Source organism: Carcharodon carcharias, chromosome 1 (assembly GCF_017639515.1).
Source record: "Carcharodon carcharias isolate sCarCar2 chromosome 1, sCarCar2.pri, whole genome shotgun sequence".
Lineage (NCBI taxonomy): Eukaryota > Metazoa > Chordata > Chondrichthyes > Lamniformes > Lamnidae > Carcharodon > Carcharodon carcharias.
This window is the reverse complement of record NC_054467.1, coordinates 188,197,165-188,213,967: the sequence shown is the minus strand read 5'-3', so window position 1 is coordinate 188,213,967 and position 16,803 is coordinate 188,197,165. Positions and strand designations below refer to the sequence as shown.

At 41.7% G+C, this 16,803-nt stretch overlaps 1 protein-coding gene across 5 annotated transcripts in view; it reads left to right on the top strand.

Moving 5' to 3' along the window:
- LOC121277368 (protein unc-13 homolog B-like) overlaps nt 1-16,803 on the top strand; it is a 710,648-nt gene that overhangs the window by 635,659 nt on the left and 58,186 nt on the right. For all 5 annotated transcript variants that reach the window (XM_041186756.1, XM_041186790.1, XM_041186765.1 and 2 more), the window contains 4 exons: nt 3,289-3,366; nt 10,360-10,448; nt 13,072-13,224; nt 14,504-14,627. In XM_041186756.1, coding sequence (XP_041042690.1) covers nt 3,289-3,366; nt 10,360-10,448; nt 13,072-13,224; nt 14,504-14,627 — 444 coding nt within the window. The remainder of the gene's footprint in view (nt 1-3,288; nt 3,367-10,359; nt 10,449-13,071; nt 13,225-14,503; nt 14,628-16,803) is intronic.

The window sequence follows — 16,803 nt, the reverse complement described above, 5'->3', positions numbered from 1 at the left end:
AGAGGGCATGAAAAAAGATTAGCAAGTAAAATTAAAGATAACCCAAAGATGTTTTGCCAATACATTAATGCTAAAAGGTTTGTTAAGGAAACAGTGGGACCTATCAAAGATGAAGATGGAAACTTGTGTGTAGATGCAGAGGCTGCGGGTAGGGATTTGAATGAATATTTTGACTCCGTGTTTACAAAGGAAAGGGAGGATGTAGATATAGTGGTCCAGGAGGAACACTGCGAGATATTGGACGGGATAGTCATAAAGAGAGAGGAAGTACTCGAAGGGTTGAAATCCTTGAAAGTTGATAAGTCACCAGGGCCAGATGGATTGTTTCTGAGGCTGCTGAAGGAAGTCAGGGAGAAGATAGCAGATGATCTGAGAATGATTTTCCAATCTTCACTTGATACAGAGGAGGTACCGGAGGAATGAAGAAATGCGAACGTAGTTTCAGTGTTTAAAAAAGGATCAAAGGAAATGCCAAACAATTATAGGGCAGTTAGTCTTACATCGGTGGTGAGCAAATTAGTAGAATCAATCCTGAGAGATAGGATTAACTGTCATGTGGAAAGGCATGGACTAGTCAGGGATGGTCAGCATGGATTTGTTAAAGGAAGGTCTTGCCTCACAAATTTGCTTGAATTCTTTGAGGAAGTGACAAGAAGGGTTGATGAAGGTAGTGCAGTGGATGTTGTGTACATAGATTTTAGCAAGGCATTTGGCAAAGTCCCACCTAGCAGATTGGCCAGGAAAGTAAAAGCCCATGGGATTCAGGGTTATGTGGCAAACTGGATAAAAGGTTGGCTTTGTAACAGGAAACAAAGGGTAATGGTCGATGGATGCCCTTGCGAATGGAAAGTTGTCTCAAGCGGTGTTCCACAGGGCTTGGTGTTGGGACCCATGCTGTTTGCGTTATATATTAACGATTTGGATGTGAACATGGGGGGCATGAATGGGAAATTTGCAGATGACACAAAGATTGGCTGAGTAGTGGATCGTGTAGAGGATAGCCATAATCTCCAAAATGATATAGATGGGTTGGTGGAGTGGGTGGTAAAGTGGCAGATGGATTTTAACATAGAGAAGTGTGAGGTCATACATTTAGGGAGGTCAAACAGTTACAGGGATTACACAATATATGGGAATATACTAAGAGAGGTAGATGAAGTGAGAGATCTTGGCGTACAAATACACAGGTCCCTGAAGGCAGCAGTTCAAGTAGACCAGGTTGTAAAGAAGGCATATGGAATGCTCTCCTTCATTGGCAGATGAATATAAAAAGCATATAGAATATAAAAGTAAGGATATAATGTTGTAATTGTATAAAACACTGGTGAGGCCACAACTGGAGCATTTTGTGCAGTTCTGGTCACCACATTACAGGAAGGACGTAATAGCTCTGGTGAGAGTGCAGATGAGGTTTACAAGAATGTTGCCAGGGTTAGAAAAGTGTAGCTTCGAGGAGAGATTGGATAGTTTGGGGTTATTTTCCTAAGAACAGAGAAGGCTGAGAGGTGACTTGACTGAGGTATACAAAACCATGAGGGGAATAGATAGAGTGGACAGGATAAAATTGTTTCCCTTGGTGGAGAATTCTAGAACCAGGGGACACAAGATAAGTGGCAGAAAGTGTAGGGGGGACATGAGGAAGAACTTTTTTACGCAGAGGGTAGTGGGTGTCTGGAATTCATTGCCCAAGTTGGTAGTAGGGGCAGAAACTCTAAAAAGTACCTGGATCTGCACCTCAAGTGCTGTAAGCTGCAGGGCTATGGGCCAGGTGCAGGAAGGTGGGATTAGAAAGGACACCTGGGTGTCATCGGTCTGGCATGGACAAGATGGGCCGAATGGCCTCCTTCTGTGCTGTAACTTTTCTATAGTTCTATAATCAAGGTTTTAGTCATTTCCTTTATTCTTTTATCCTTTTTTGATTTATCCTTTAATGTCAAGAATGTTTTTATTGTTATCACTCTTGTTAAATGCCTACACTATTTACTGCATTAAGTGTGCTATATAAATGTAAGTTGCTGCTGTTGAATTTGCTTAGACTTCTTTGCAGTTATGCAAATTTCCTTTTTGGAGCTGTCTGCAAATCCTGATATTGTGGTGTAGAATCATAGAAGGTAATCTTAACTCCCAAAAATGGGCAGGTTTGGTTTGGCTGGGAGGTTTACAAGTTAAACAGTGAAAACAGGAACTCAACCGACCCACTTGTGGCTTTAAAGGAGGCAGGGCAAAAGCTGAGTGGCCAGTCTGTGCTCAGGAGGTGAGTCAGTTATTTAAAAATTTTAATGAGGCTGCGTTCCTTTTAACAGTGAATCTATGTTTAACTGCAGTCAGCCAGGTATCCCTTGTCTTGGGAAACATGGCAACTGAAAAGAGCTGAGAAGGGCTGAATCCATGTGGTAAGTGTCTTTATATCACTGCTTGTGGACTGGGAGGAGCAGGAGTGTTTCCCCCAAGCCCAACTAGCTGACCAGTAAAATTCCTCCGCCCCTATATCCTATCCCCCTACCCACCACTCATTGAACACAGCGCCTCTGTGATCAGAGACCCTCCACAGCCACCATCTGCTCCCTCTACCACCATCTTCATAACCATGACCCCCCTCCTACCCTCCACAATTTCCCAACTCCTCCCACAATACTACCTATTGGCTGCTGCCTTGTACTGCAAGCTTTTCTGCCTGACAGGCAATCAACATGTCAATCAGGCTGGCTGTGGGTGGGAAATCTACAGTAAAATATTATTAAATGCTAAAAACTGCAGGACATTCATGAAATTTCATGAAATGAGCTTCTGGGTTTGCTGTTCTTAACTTCACCACTACGTGCCTCCAAGATAAGATCAGAGCTATAGAATCAAAGAATAATGCAGCACAGAATGAGTCCATTTGGCCCATTAAGTCTTTCAAAGAGCAATCCAATTAGTCCTACTTCCTGCAATTTTCTCCACTTCTTCATCTAACGAAGTTCAAATCATATGCATAAATATTGAGAAGAGCAATGGTTCTAATACTGACTCAAGTGGAATTCTACGCTTTGCATTCCTGCAGCCTGAAAAATATGAACCATAATTCTTGTTTTTGTGTCTTATATCAATCCCTTCATGCTGCTGCATTTCCGGAATAGAATTGAAGAAAATATTTAACTCTGAGAAAGTTGACAGTTTTCTCCTTATGAATGAAACTGAATATAGCTGTCTTATAGGCTGTTGCATAAACCTGAATGCAAATTTGACCTAAAAAATAAAAAATCTGAGTAATTTTTAATTAAACAATTTTACATTTCTATCCACCAGCCTTGCATTCTTATGAATAATGTACAACAACTGAGAGTTCAGCTGGAAAAGATGTTTGAAGCTATGGGTGGAAAAGAGGTAAGAGACTGAACTTGTAGATTCCCTCTCTACATTTTAATGATGTAGTAAAGTTTGCTTGAAGCAGTGATTTTTTTTTTAGTCTTTGAATAACGCATCATTTCAGAGCCCTCACAAATACAAGCATATCCCTCTCTGCTGTGATAGTGGCTTCAAAATACCCAAGTGGCAAGATTTCATTCAAATCAGCACTAGTCTATCAAATAGAGACAAATAAGCAGCTAATGTATGAGATGGAAGAGTGACCCATGAATTTTTTTTCTTTATTTTCTCATGGGATGTGGGCATCGCTGGCAAGGCCAGCATTTGTTGCCCATTTCTTATTGCCTTTGAACCGCTTGCTAGGCCATTTCAGAGAGTAGTTAAAAGCCAACCACATTGCTGTGCATCTTGAGTCACATGTTGGCCAGGCCAGCTAAGGATGGCAGATTTCCTTCCCCAAAGGAACCAGATGGCTTTTTACAACAATCAATGATAGTTTTGTGGTCAGCGTTACTGAGATTAATTTTTAATTCCAGATTTATTAATTGAGTTTATATTTCACCAGCTGCCGTGGTGGGATTTGAACCCACGTCCCCAAAATAATAGCCTGGGCCTCTGGGTTACTAGTCCAGTGGCATCACCATGTCCATTACCACTTCACTACCATCTCCCCTGAATATATTTCAGTATCTTGTGCAGATAATTTGATGTGACATATTCTGTGAACTTCTTTCAAGAAATCCTTATCCATTTGACTCATTGTAATATCTCTACCAATTACATTTCCAATATTATAAATCTTCTGAATTTACTCTAAACCTAAGATGGAAAGTTTGCAATATGATTCTGTTGTCAAGTCTGGCATTGTCTACTGAAATTATGCCACTCCACTCCAATTGGACAGTTTGTAAAACAAAGAGTGGGAGCATTTCAAAGCGAAGAGTAAAAAAAGTGTTCACATTTGCACACACTGTGTACTCACAGTTGAACTGGGTTACAGAGCTCTGCATGTGCATATTACTCCACCAGTGTACTTTAGTGCATGCATGGTCTGTTGCTCACCAACCTTTAATTGGCAGTTAAACCTCTGTAAGACCAAGCTTTCTTCTGCATCAGAAATTTAAAAACTGTATAGCAGCTGCCTAAGTTCTTTTTGAGCTTTGTTTCAGAAGGTGGCTGTAGTTATATTGCAGTTAACATTCAGCCCTGACACTGGCTCAATCAGACAAGCTGCTCATTCTTTAAAATTGGAAATGCTTACTTCATATTTTGACTCGATATTTATGCTAAATGTATAACAACCAAAAACATTTGCTTTTATTTTTTGAAGTATATCTATGATTGCTGTGGTTTTGTAGTTAATTTGTGTGGCTGAAGCAATAAGCCTTTTTTGTTAAAGTAAAATTCAAGTGAAGTTTGTATCCTTGAAGCTTTGCCGATTAACTCTGTACAGGGGAGCTGTGTTTGTTATGTTTAGACTGAAACTAGGCGCAGATTATTAAGGTTCAATCCCTGTTAACTCCCAGCCTGCAGTCAATGATCTAGAATTGTAATTTTGCATTTAGCTATTAGTCTACAACTTTCAGCACCCTTTGTGATGCTGGATTATTATTATTATTATTAGGTCAATATAAGAAATATGTAGCCATCATAGTAAAGGTATAGCCTGCAGTTCCAATTATCCAGCTAAAATGTAACCTTAAAAAGTTTAAACCTGTTGAGCCAGCATTGGTTTAAGTCAAAGGAACCATGTCACAATGATGAAATATTTTTACCCTGTCTCAACCCATCCTACTGCTGAAGGCCATGCATTTTGTCACCTCCAGTCTCAATTATTCCAGTGCACTTCTAGCTGGCTTCCCATACCATACTATTCAGCTCATCTAAAACTTTGTTCCTGTAACCTATCCTGTACCAAGTCTTGCTCACCCATCACTCCTGTCTTTATCAGTTACATTGATTGCTGATCCTCGAATGACTCCAATGTAAAATTTTCTCCCTCTCTTTAAAATCTCTTCATGACCTCGCCCCTCCTATCTCTGTAACCTCCTCCTCCAGAGCTCTTCCTTAGTGCTCACCAGTGTTCTGACTGTAGCCTTGTGTGCCCCTCCCTCTCTTCGCTGTGCCATTGTTAACCGAATCTTCAGTTGTCTTGGCACTATGCTTCAGAATTCCCTTTGCACACTCCCTCTACTTTTTACCATCCCTCTTAAAGCCACCTGTTTGACAAAGCTTTTGGTCATCCCTCCTATTATCTCCATCTTTGGCTGGGCAAACATTTTCATCTGTGAAGTACCTTGGGACTAGGGTTGCCAACTGTGGTTGGAGGCATTCCTGGAGGTATGACCATGTGATATCTTACCACACGGTCACATGATGGTTAATCACCTAATATCCAATCACATGTTGTCTTGTCTGTGTAATATTCAATCATGGGACATCTGCAAATGCTATGATATTGAGCTTCTAAAGGTTGGGTCCCCTGTAGCTGAGTATCTTTGCAAATGGTTTCACGCCAGCAGCTGTGTGAGAAATTCCAAGAATTAGAAGTTGGGCAAAGAATGGAAACTGAGGGCAGGGAATAGGTGAAATCAAAAGTGGGGGAGACTCACAGATGGAAGGTGATTCCACCAAAAACTACTAGTAACTGACTGAAATTGCACCCATAACTAATAGTAATAATGGTAACTCTCAGATTAACTCATAGGCAACAGTAATAATATAAAATGCTGGAAATACTCAGCAGGTCAGGCGATATTTGTGGAGAGAAAAAGAATCATCTCGAGCTGAAACGTTAATGGTTTCTTTCTCCACAGATGCTGCCTGCCCTACTGGGTAATTCCAGCATTTTTTTGTTTTTATTTCAGATTTCCAGCATCTGCAGTATTTTGCTTTAGTATTAGTAAAACTATATCTCTCTATGTACCAGGGTAGTAATAGTTGTGACACGCCAATATCTGACCTGTAATTAGCAGTACTCCGATAACCCACTGACGATCAGACCGAAACTACAGCCAAAATCACACTGCAACCAAAAGATGCAATCCTAATCCATGCCACTTTTAATAGGCCCCATGTCTTGTCACCGCCATGGACTCTGACTTGGACCCCTGTTCCATTGAAGATGACAACTCGGAGCTGAAAGCCTCAGTCAGAATCCATCTGTAACTCTTTTGGGTCATAACCAACTAAACTAAATTAGCAACATCAGGGGTACTTGCACTTCACACATTAGAAACCATCTGGCACTGAACATCATTGGTCACACAATGAGCAGTGAGCTTGTTGTCCACGACACATTGTCCTGAAGTCAGCAATAATCTCTGGGCCACACCCTGGGCTTGAACGTGACAGTGGTTTCATACAATGATTGAAATTATAGCACTGAAGGAGCCCATTTAATCCTTTAAACAACACACTCACTCTCCATGATGGGGACAGGGTGGGGGTGTGTGGACACTTAAAGAGGTTACCACACATGAGTGAAAGTCAGAATAAGTCATTCGCCCCTTTGCTGTTGATGATTTACAGGCCTGTCAGAATTCTGAAATAATTTTGCAACTCACCTGTCACCAATGTGATCTGTAACACAATCTCAACCATCTGTTATTCTGTATGTTGGAACCTGGGTAAATACCCCACTGCACCACAGAATACTAATGCTTGTCTCCAATTTGTGTAAAATGTTTCTACTCGAGTGCAAAACACCTTGTCAGATTTGTTTGCTGTTCGGATTGAGCTGCAATGTAATATAATAATCAGTGATATATTTAAAAACTCACTGAAGGCCAACAGGTTTTCACCATCTGTTTGTGCTGTGATTAACTGAAGCTCAGACATGGCAGCTCCAGTAGAAAAACAGGCGGCATCAGCACTGACGTTTGTCAGCACAGTTCACATGTGTGGCCACATCGTTTTACATTCGACCTGAGCGGCTGCTGCTGAATGCAATGATCACTGTTCATGAATGGCATGTGGCTGGGGACTACCAATTGCAGAGTGGAATCCCAGAATTATCATTTTAAGATCTCCTAAAGTGCTGTTAATAGCTGCTGGGAGATTGATGGCAAATCTGGTAGACTCCTGGCCATTTCAGGAGAGTTGGCAACCTTACATAGGATATTTTTCTGCAGGCCACATCTTTTGTCCATCATCTACAAGGTACAAGCCTGGAATGTGATGGAATACTTCCCAATTGCCTGGATGAATGCAGCTCCCATAATACTCAAGAAGCTTGACACCATCCAGGACAAAGCAGCCCGCTTGATTGGCACCACATCCACAAACATTCAATCCCTCCACCAGAGACACACTGTAGCAAGAGTGTGTAGCTTCTACAAGATACTGTGCGTCAGTGGTGGAGGGAGTGAATGTTTGTGGATGTGGTGTCAATCAAGTGGGTTTTTTGTTGTGGATGATGTCAACTTCTTGAGTATTGTGGGAGCTGCACTCATCCAGGCAATTGGGAAGTATTCCATCACACAGACTTTGGGGAGTCAGGAGTTGAGTTTCTCATCACACGATTCCTAGCCTCTGACCTGCTCTTGTAGCCACAGTATTTATATGGCTAGTCCAGTTCAGTTTCTGGTCAATGATAACCCCCAGGATGTTGATAGTGGGGTTTCAGTGATGGTAATGCCATTGAACATCAAGCTAAGATGGTTAGATTCTCTCTTGTTAGAGATAATCATTGCCTGACACTTGTGTGGCCCGAATGTTACTTGCCCGTTGTCAGCCCAAGCCTGGATAGTGTCCAGGTCTTGCTGTATTTGGACATGGACTGGTTCAGTATCTGAGAAGTCACAAATGGTGCTGTGCAATCATCAACGAACACCCCTGCTTCTGACCTTATGATGGAAGGAAGGTCATTGATTAGGCAACTGAAGACTACCCGGAGGAACTCCTGCAGTGATGTCCTGGAGCTGAGATGACTGACCTCCAACAACCACAACCATCTTCCTTTGCACTAGGTGTGACTCCAATCAGCGGAGAGTTTTCCCCCTGATTCCCATTGACTCCAGTTTTGCTAGGGCTCCTTGATGCCACACTCTGTCAAATGCGGCCTTGATGTTAAGGGCAGTCACTCTCGCCTCACCTCAGGAGTTCAGCTCTTTTGTCCATGTTTGAACCAAGGCTGTCATGAGGTCAGGAGCTGAGTGGCCCTGACAGAACCCAAACTGGGCATCAGTGAGCAGGTTATTGCTAAGCAAGTGCCGTTTGATAGCACTGTTGATGACCCCTTCCATTACTTTACGGATGCTCGAGTGTAGACTGATGGGGCAGTATTTGGCCGGGTTGTATTTGTCCAGCTTTTTATGTACAAGACTTACCTGTACTACTATAGGTAACGTAAAAGCAGCACCTGAATTATGTTCATTGTATTATCAGTATTAACTTGTCCTGTAGTGATTTTTCCACTGTTTTTTGCGCACTTTCTTGTATACACCTTAATGTGAACATAACAGAGAAGTGTGGAAATAATTAAATCAATATACCTCTTGGTGTATTTTTAGTCATATGCAGGAAAGATTCTAATTAAGGTTACGGTTGACATTTATTATTAACAGAATTCCATTTCTTTTTGTTTTGTGAATGGTAATCCAGGCAAGTCTATATTTAGTCCATCCCTAGTTGACCTAAGAAAATGGTGTTGCGCCACCTTGTAGCTATTATTTTTGCAACTATATGGCTTGCGATATCTGGTGGGGGAGCTAATTTAAAAATAATGGGTCTCCCATTTAAGGTTGAAATGAGGAGGAATTTCTTCTCTTACAGGTTCATTGGTCTTTGGAATTCTCTTTTCCTGGGAGCGGTGGAGGCTGGATCACTCAAGGCTGGGCTAGACAGATTTTTGTGGGGGCAGGCAGGGAAGTGGAGTTTCGGCCACAAATCAGCCAGACTCGAGGGACTGAATGGCCTACTCCAGTTCCTATTTCATATGATCTTATTGCTAGGCTACTTCAGAGTGATGGTAAAAGGCAATATATTGTGAAGCTGTAATGAAGGGATTAAATGGCACTGAAACAATTTGAACTGTGAGAGCTGGGAGTATGCTGAGAAATGACATTTTCAGGGATCTCGGACAAGGAGAGGCAGAGATGCGATGATCGCAGGAGGGGAAGTGTAGATCACAGGTGGGTTTTTGAGCAGGGCTGATAATGGCAATTTTGAAAGGATGAGAGATGAAACCTGAACAAAGAAGGAAATTGTTGGCAAGCATTAGGGCCAGCAAAGGTAGTTAGCTGAGTGATCAGGAATTAGGTGAGGAGAGAATGAAGTGGAAGGAGATCAGTTTCTGAGAAGGGATCAGCTTGCAGAGAGTATTAAGGAGTGGGGGAGATAGGAACAAAGGAGCAGGAGTAGGCCATTTTGCACCTCGAGCCTGCTCCACCATTTAATTAGATCATGGATGATCTACCTCAACGCCATCGTTCCACACTATCCCTGTATCCCTTAATATCATTGATGTCTCGAAATCTATTGACCTCTGCTTTGAACAGACTGAAAGATGGAAGAGAAGCTAGAAAAAAAAGGAAACATGATAGGGGTAGTGCAAGGTAGAGGCAATCAGATGTGGGAAAGGAAGAAGGAATCACACATGGCTGGGAAGAATCAGATGTAATGTTGAGTTTGGACGAGAGCCATGAAGTGAATGCTCATGGATATGGAAAAACATTTGATTGCAAAGACAAGAGGTAGAAATTTAAGCACCATAAGAGCTGATGAACAGATGGAATTAATGCAATAGTGTGTCCAGGGTCAGTAAGGCAGGTTGGAGAAATCCACAGGCTGTAAGGAGAACATCGGTCTCCTGCCCTCAATCCAATTCTCACTCTCTCATTACACATTCACCTGGTCCTTGGCCATCATTCTAGCTGTTTGCCCCCTATCCACCAGTTTTGGGATCTATGGCTGATATCTAGATTCCATTCACATGGAAACACAGTGGTATATTTAGGAATGCATTGTTGTAGCTATTTAAACTGTTGTAAGATATATCTTTGATCACAGCTGGATTCTGAGGCAAGTGACAGTTTAAAGGATCTACAAGTGAAACTAAACAATGTCCTAGATGATCTCAGTGATGTGTTTGGTGTTAGGTAAGTAATTAAACCTTTTACCTTTATCTGTTTTATAAAATAAAGTTCTCCATGATATGAAATTACAGAAGTTAACTGAATAGATTGAACTCCCAATGACTTGGAGGGAGAGGGATGGGGTTCTTGGAACAATTGGGGCAGAAATAAATCACAAATGTGGGCCAGCTGAGCCATTAAGTGATTTGAAAAGAAAGACAAAGATTCTGAATTCAACAGGCAAGGGGTGCCAAAAGAGTTTGGAGAAAATGGGAACAAGCTGAGTGTGGGATTTTGTCAAGCATGGTTTCATTGCATTCTTTTGGAATGAGCTGTAATGTATGGCTTTGAACTTCAGGGACATCAAACCTGAACTGAAGTAGGTTTTCATAGGTTGGAAGGTAGAGGGGAGAAGAATAAGTTGAGGGAAGAGGCAGGAAATGTTGCGGAGGTGGTTGTAAACAGTCTTGGCAATGGAATGGATTTGTGGAGAAAGCTGGACTCAGGCTCAAGAAGTAGCCAAGGATGTTGATGGAATAAAGGGAAGAGGCATGTGGTTTCTAGTGATAATGAAAAAAATGGCATTAGCTGGCATTGAACCAGAGGAAACTTTTGATCATCCAGGTATTAATGTTGGCCAGGCAGTTGGAGGCTGTAGCAATAGTCTTTGGGCAAGACAAAGTGCTGGAGATGGGGCTAACTGGGCGAAGAGGAAGAAGGTAAAACAATAAATTCCCAGATCACACTGCAGGTATCCATATCTGCAGCAGAAGACTAGCTATTGAAAGCAATATAGTATTTGTGTTGGGACGGTTATGAGTGAAATCAGGATAGAATGATCAATTGGGGATGAGAAGAGACTGAAAACCACAGTTTCAATCATATAGGATTCCATTTGTAATCTTGATTAATCTAACCTCAGTACCGTGGTTGGGATGGAAGTACAAACTTGAAGATCTCTATTAAGGAGTAGTGGGAGTTCAATTCTGAAGCACCATACATTCCAGGATTTTGAATAGATAAGAAAGGTTGGAGATAGCATGGCAGTTAGATTGTAGTGGCTAGGATGAGTTCTTGAAGAAGGGAGTAATAATGGAAGTCTTGAAGGAGATGAGAACATTCCTGGAGGACAGAGACAACTTAATGATGTTAGCGAGCATCAGCTGAGGAAGTGTAATTAGATGGCCTGGAGCTAGAATAGAAAAGGAGAAGGGAGCAGGTCTGTGGTTTCATAGATGAGATTGCTGAAGGTGAGAAGGAGATTAAGCAATAAAAGACAAGTTGTTGAAGGGTTCAGGGGGATGGGGAATAGGATGAAGAACTAGTATTTGAAGGAGGTGTCAATGGGTGGGATTGAATGGGCCCAGCGGGGATCTCGCTCACCAGTTGGGGAACAGTGGGGAACCCCCTGATGCAATTAAGTGCCCAAACGGTAGTTAATTGACCACAGTTGGATCTTCCCTGGATTGAGAAGATGGAGGCAGAAATCCCACCTGCCTAAAGCTGCTGGCCGATCAGAACTTGGCAGTTCTTCATTGCTGTCAGCACCACTTGGAGTGGTGACAGCTGCCAGTAGTGCACCCAGCACAGGCCAAGGATCAACAAGAAACCCTGCACCAAAAGTGAGCAAGGCTGGGGTGGCGGAAACAAGGGATTCCTGGATTGGGCCCTTCCCACCCCCAATTTAACTGGGAACAGTTTTCCTGATCCTTGCATTGGGCAGGATTTTTCGGATGGTAGGGTTCCTGGCCCACTTCTCAAAGAGTAATAGCAGTCCCATGGCCATTTAATGCTTCAAGAAGTGTTAATTGGCTGGGGCCCCAGAGAGCTTCTCGCAAGCAGCTCTGTAGTCCTAGCAGTGGCAGTAGTGGCCAGGACTTGGGACTGCTTGTATTGAAGCTAATGTCTCGTGATCGAAGACTTTAATTAACTGATTCTAAGTCCCGGGGTCCAGGATCAGGTAACTGTGGGAGGTCTCACAGTAAGGAGGGGAGGTGAGGCCCAAGGTAGTGGTGAGAGGGCGATGGAGGTTTTGATGGAACTGCCAAGCGGAGAGGGAGCACTGCAGGGGGCAGACATCAATGTAGAAAGGGGGCCTTTGAGGGAGGCACCCCCCCCCCCCCTTACCACACAAGATGACCAGCCAGACATCAACCGCCCCCCTCCCCCCACCCGCCCCTGAAGTCTTCCAAGCAAGCCTCAAAATCATCAATTATTATTGGCCACTTAAAGGCCCAAATTGGGGCGAGGGTGAGCGGGCCAACCTCGGTCTTGCAACAAAAATTGTGGACAGGTTGGGAGCGGGCAGGTGGAGAGCAGCGGGAAGGGAAGGCCATTTGGAAATTTTACAGACACCTCGCCAGTAAACCTACTGGCTGGGGACGGTAAAATTCTCCCCATTATTTCACTTTATATGTGAGATGAATTTCAATATCCATCTTTTCTGCAACAGTTATACATAGGGAAAAATTATATGAAGTCTGTTCAAGGTTGTTGAGATAGCCTTGAAGCTAATGTATAGTGAACAATTTCTTTAATTAAAGCAACCTGTAATCTGAAATACCATACTTTTGAAACTTTTACTTGTTTTACATGTGAACTTTATTGTTGCGAGATTGTATTGATTTTAACCTATGCTATGGTGTAGTTTCCAGCCTCGTCTTGATGAATGTGTTAAACAGATGGGAGACATCCTAAGCCAGGTCAAAGGGACTGGGAATGTACCAGCTACTGCTCGCAATAGTGTGGCTCAGGATGCAGATAATGTGCTTGGACCATTAATGGACTTCTTGGATGGCAAGTGAGTTTTGAGGAAGAAAAGCAAGTGAGATGTAATCAAAAGCACAAGGCATTTCAGACTATTGACTAAATACTTCCTTAAAAAGCACACATTACAAATTCCTAGTTGTAGTTTTAGGAAATGCTAGTTGTAATGATTATATTCCACAAATGCTATTCCCTCACATAACTAATAGTTGAAAATTAACCTGATGAATTAGTAAACCCCTCCACCAGCCCTGGTAGTCCTGCCCGCTGTAATTTAAACACAATTGTTTTTCCTTATCAAGTTTATGTTTACTGCTTGTTGTACCACTAGATGCAATACATTTCTGTCTTAAAACATAACTTCAAACCATTCTGTTCATCGATTTTCTGGTTCCAACAGACAGTTGTTAACTTTGTATTACTTGGACACTCCCCAACTTATTTAATCTCTTTTGGGAGCTGCTTAATCACAAAAAAACTTTTAAAATAATTTTTAAAAATACATTGAGCAAATTGAACAAAGGTAATATCATACCCAAGAGTATTCAAGTTATGCTTTCCAAAGATAGTGTTCCCATAGTCCAAAAAGACCAAAATAATAGTATTCTCTATATTTGTTCACTTGCATCTATGTATATCTTTATAAACCTCAGTTCCGTTTTCAGATGGGTACTTTAAAAAATAGTTATAAAAATATTGGCATTTGTTTCATCTCTCAGCTGGAAAGACACAGCAGGAAGAATTATACTGCACCACAAGACACACAATTTTTTTTTAAAAATTTATTATTTCATGGGATGTGAGTGTTGCTGGCAAGGCCAGCATTTGTATCCCATCCCTAATTGCCTTTGAATAGGATGGCTTGCCAAGCCAAAGGGCAGTTACATGTAGCCTGGAGTCACTTGTAGGACAGACCAGGCTAAAGGAATTTCGTGAATCAGATGGGCTTTTACAACAATCAATGATAGTTTCATAATCACCATTACTGAATTTAAATTACTGAATTGAATTAATTCTATCATGTTGGGAAACACTTGTCCCCAGAACATTAGCCTGGTATTGTTCTATATTGCTAATCCAGTCACAATATCACTGCGCCACCAGCTTCCCCTTGAATCGTTTTAGTTGTCAAACCGTAGCCATGTTCACCCAATCTCTCTGTAGCAAAGCCCGTGAAAAGGAATAAAATTGAAACATTTTTCAATTCCTGTTATTCTAAGCTATCTATCTTGTACAACATTTCAGTCTGCAAGAAGTCACCAACTGAAATTAGATTATTTTGCTTTATTAAATATATTTCCTTCTTTTTGCAGTCTAACATTGTTTGCAAAAGTCTGTGAAAAGACAGTACTGAAACGAGTTCTCAAGGAACTATGGAAAATTGTAGTGAACACAATAGAAAGGACAATTGTGCTGCCTCCTCTAACTGATCAGTCGGTGAGTGGATAAAGATTGGTGACTTTTTTTGCAGAGGATTATAATAGGTTTAATTTGATATTTCTGAATACATTTAAGATGAAATAGCATTATGTACACAGCACAGAAATTGATTGTTTGGCTCAACCAGTCCACACCGATGTTTATGCTTCGTTCAAGTCTCCTCCCATCGTTCCGCATCCTACACTATTAGCATAACCTTCTATTCCCTTCGTCCTCATATGCTTATATAGCCTCCACTTAAATGTATCTATACTATTCACCTCAGCCACTCTTTGTGTTAGTGAGTTCCACATTCTCAAATCTAATGTTTGATTAAAATAGTTTATAAATTTATGTTGGTACTGTTTGTGAACAGATTATTATGGAATGCAGCTAGTGTGGTTCATGCTGGTATTTTGGTCTCTGGGGGAATCGAACAACAGCATCTTGGACTTCTTGTACCAGAAAATAGAAAAATATGTATTGAGCAATTATAATAATACTATGCTAGACTCTGTACTGTTTATATGTGCTAACAATGAACTTTGATGGATCCAACCAATCTATTTCTAATGAATTTGTTTATTAATAGTACCCTGAAATTCCTAAGGGCTGATAACACAATATTAATCACATTATATTATACAGCACCACACTTGGCCACTGCTTCTATTTTCTAAATAGGGAACAGTGCTTGATTAGAGACTGATCACATTTTAATGTTTATAGTTTATTAAGCAATGTGCAAGACTTTACATATGGCTTTAGTTTTTAATTATGCATAGATCTGGGTAGCCTGTATAATCAAATCATGAATCCCTCCATGCATAAATAGATGTTTGGTGGAATACAAGTCAAAACATTTTTGGAATATACACTCTTTCCCATGCTTTGTATCTTACTGACTACCTAATATAATATCCCCCTTTTGCAAATTTGTACAACACCTTTGCCCTAGTCCCCAATAAAATTATTACTCTGTCTCGCCCTGGACATTCTCTCTGGAATGGCCGTCATCTCTGCTCCCCTACGTCTAAGGGGTGCAAGGGTATGGCAGACAACTGGTTTAACCATCCACCACCACATCCAGCTGGACCACATAAAGCATCCCAAAACTGCTCACTATTCCAGGATCATCCTGCAATGCAAAGATAACCATGGCTTCTCTTCTCTAATGTTAACTCCTTAAACCCCCCTCCACTGTCCCCACCGCCCTCACCTCTGACAACAAAGGTGAGGAGCTCTTGGACTTTTTTGTCACTAAGATTGAGACAATCTGATCAGCTACCTCTGTTGTTGCCCTCCCTTTTACTATCCCACCAGGCCAAACTTTCTTTAATGCTCTTCCCCTGCCTAGCCCTGGATTCTCATCTTTCTCTAGTTTCTCTCCTATCTCTCCTCAAGACGTCTCCTAGTTCATCTTGCCCATGAGACCCATCTTCTGCTCCCTCGACCCTATTCCCACTAACCTCCCCTCCCGGTCCCCATGTTAGCCTATCTTGTTAACAATTCTCTCTTTTAAATCTATCATCATCCTCAAAAAAACCAACCCTTGACCCCATCATCCTTGCAAGCTACTGCCCCATCTCTAACCTCCCTTTCCTTTCCAAAATCCTTGAGCTCGCAGTTGTCTCCCAAATGCATTCCCATCTTTCCTGTTTGAGTCCTGTTCTTTGGGTTTCTGCCCTGCCACAGAACTGAAACAATTCTTATAAAAATCATAAATCACATCCTATGTCACTGTGACAAAAGTAAACTTTCCATGCTTATCCTTCTAAATCTGCCTGCAGCCTTTGACACGGTGGACCACACCAACCTTCTCCCTTACCTCTCCACAATCACCCATTTGAGTGGGACTGCTCACATCTGGTTTCATTCGGATAGCAATCCAACTCTCTTTTGAATACCTTGACTGAAACTACCTCCACCACCCTCTCAGGAAGTTCCTTCCAGATTCCAACAACCCTCTGGGTGAAAAAAATTTTCCTCACATCACTTTGACTTCTTTGCCAATTATTTTGAATCTGTGTCCTCTAGTTTTTGATGCTTTCTTGAGCGGGAACAATTTCTCACTATTTACCTGACCATATCCCTCAGGATCTTGAATACCTCTATCAAGCTCCTCTCAGCCATCTTTTCTCCAAGGAAAACAGTTTCAACCTGCCCAATCTATCCTCATAGTACAGTTCTTTAT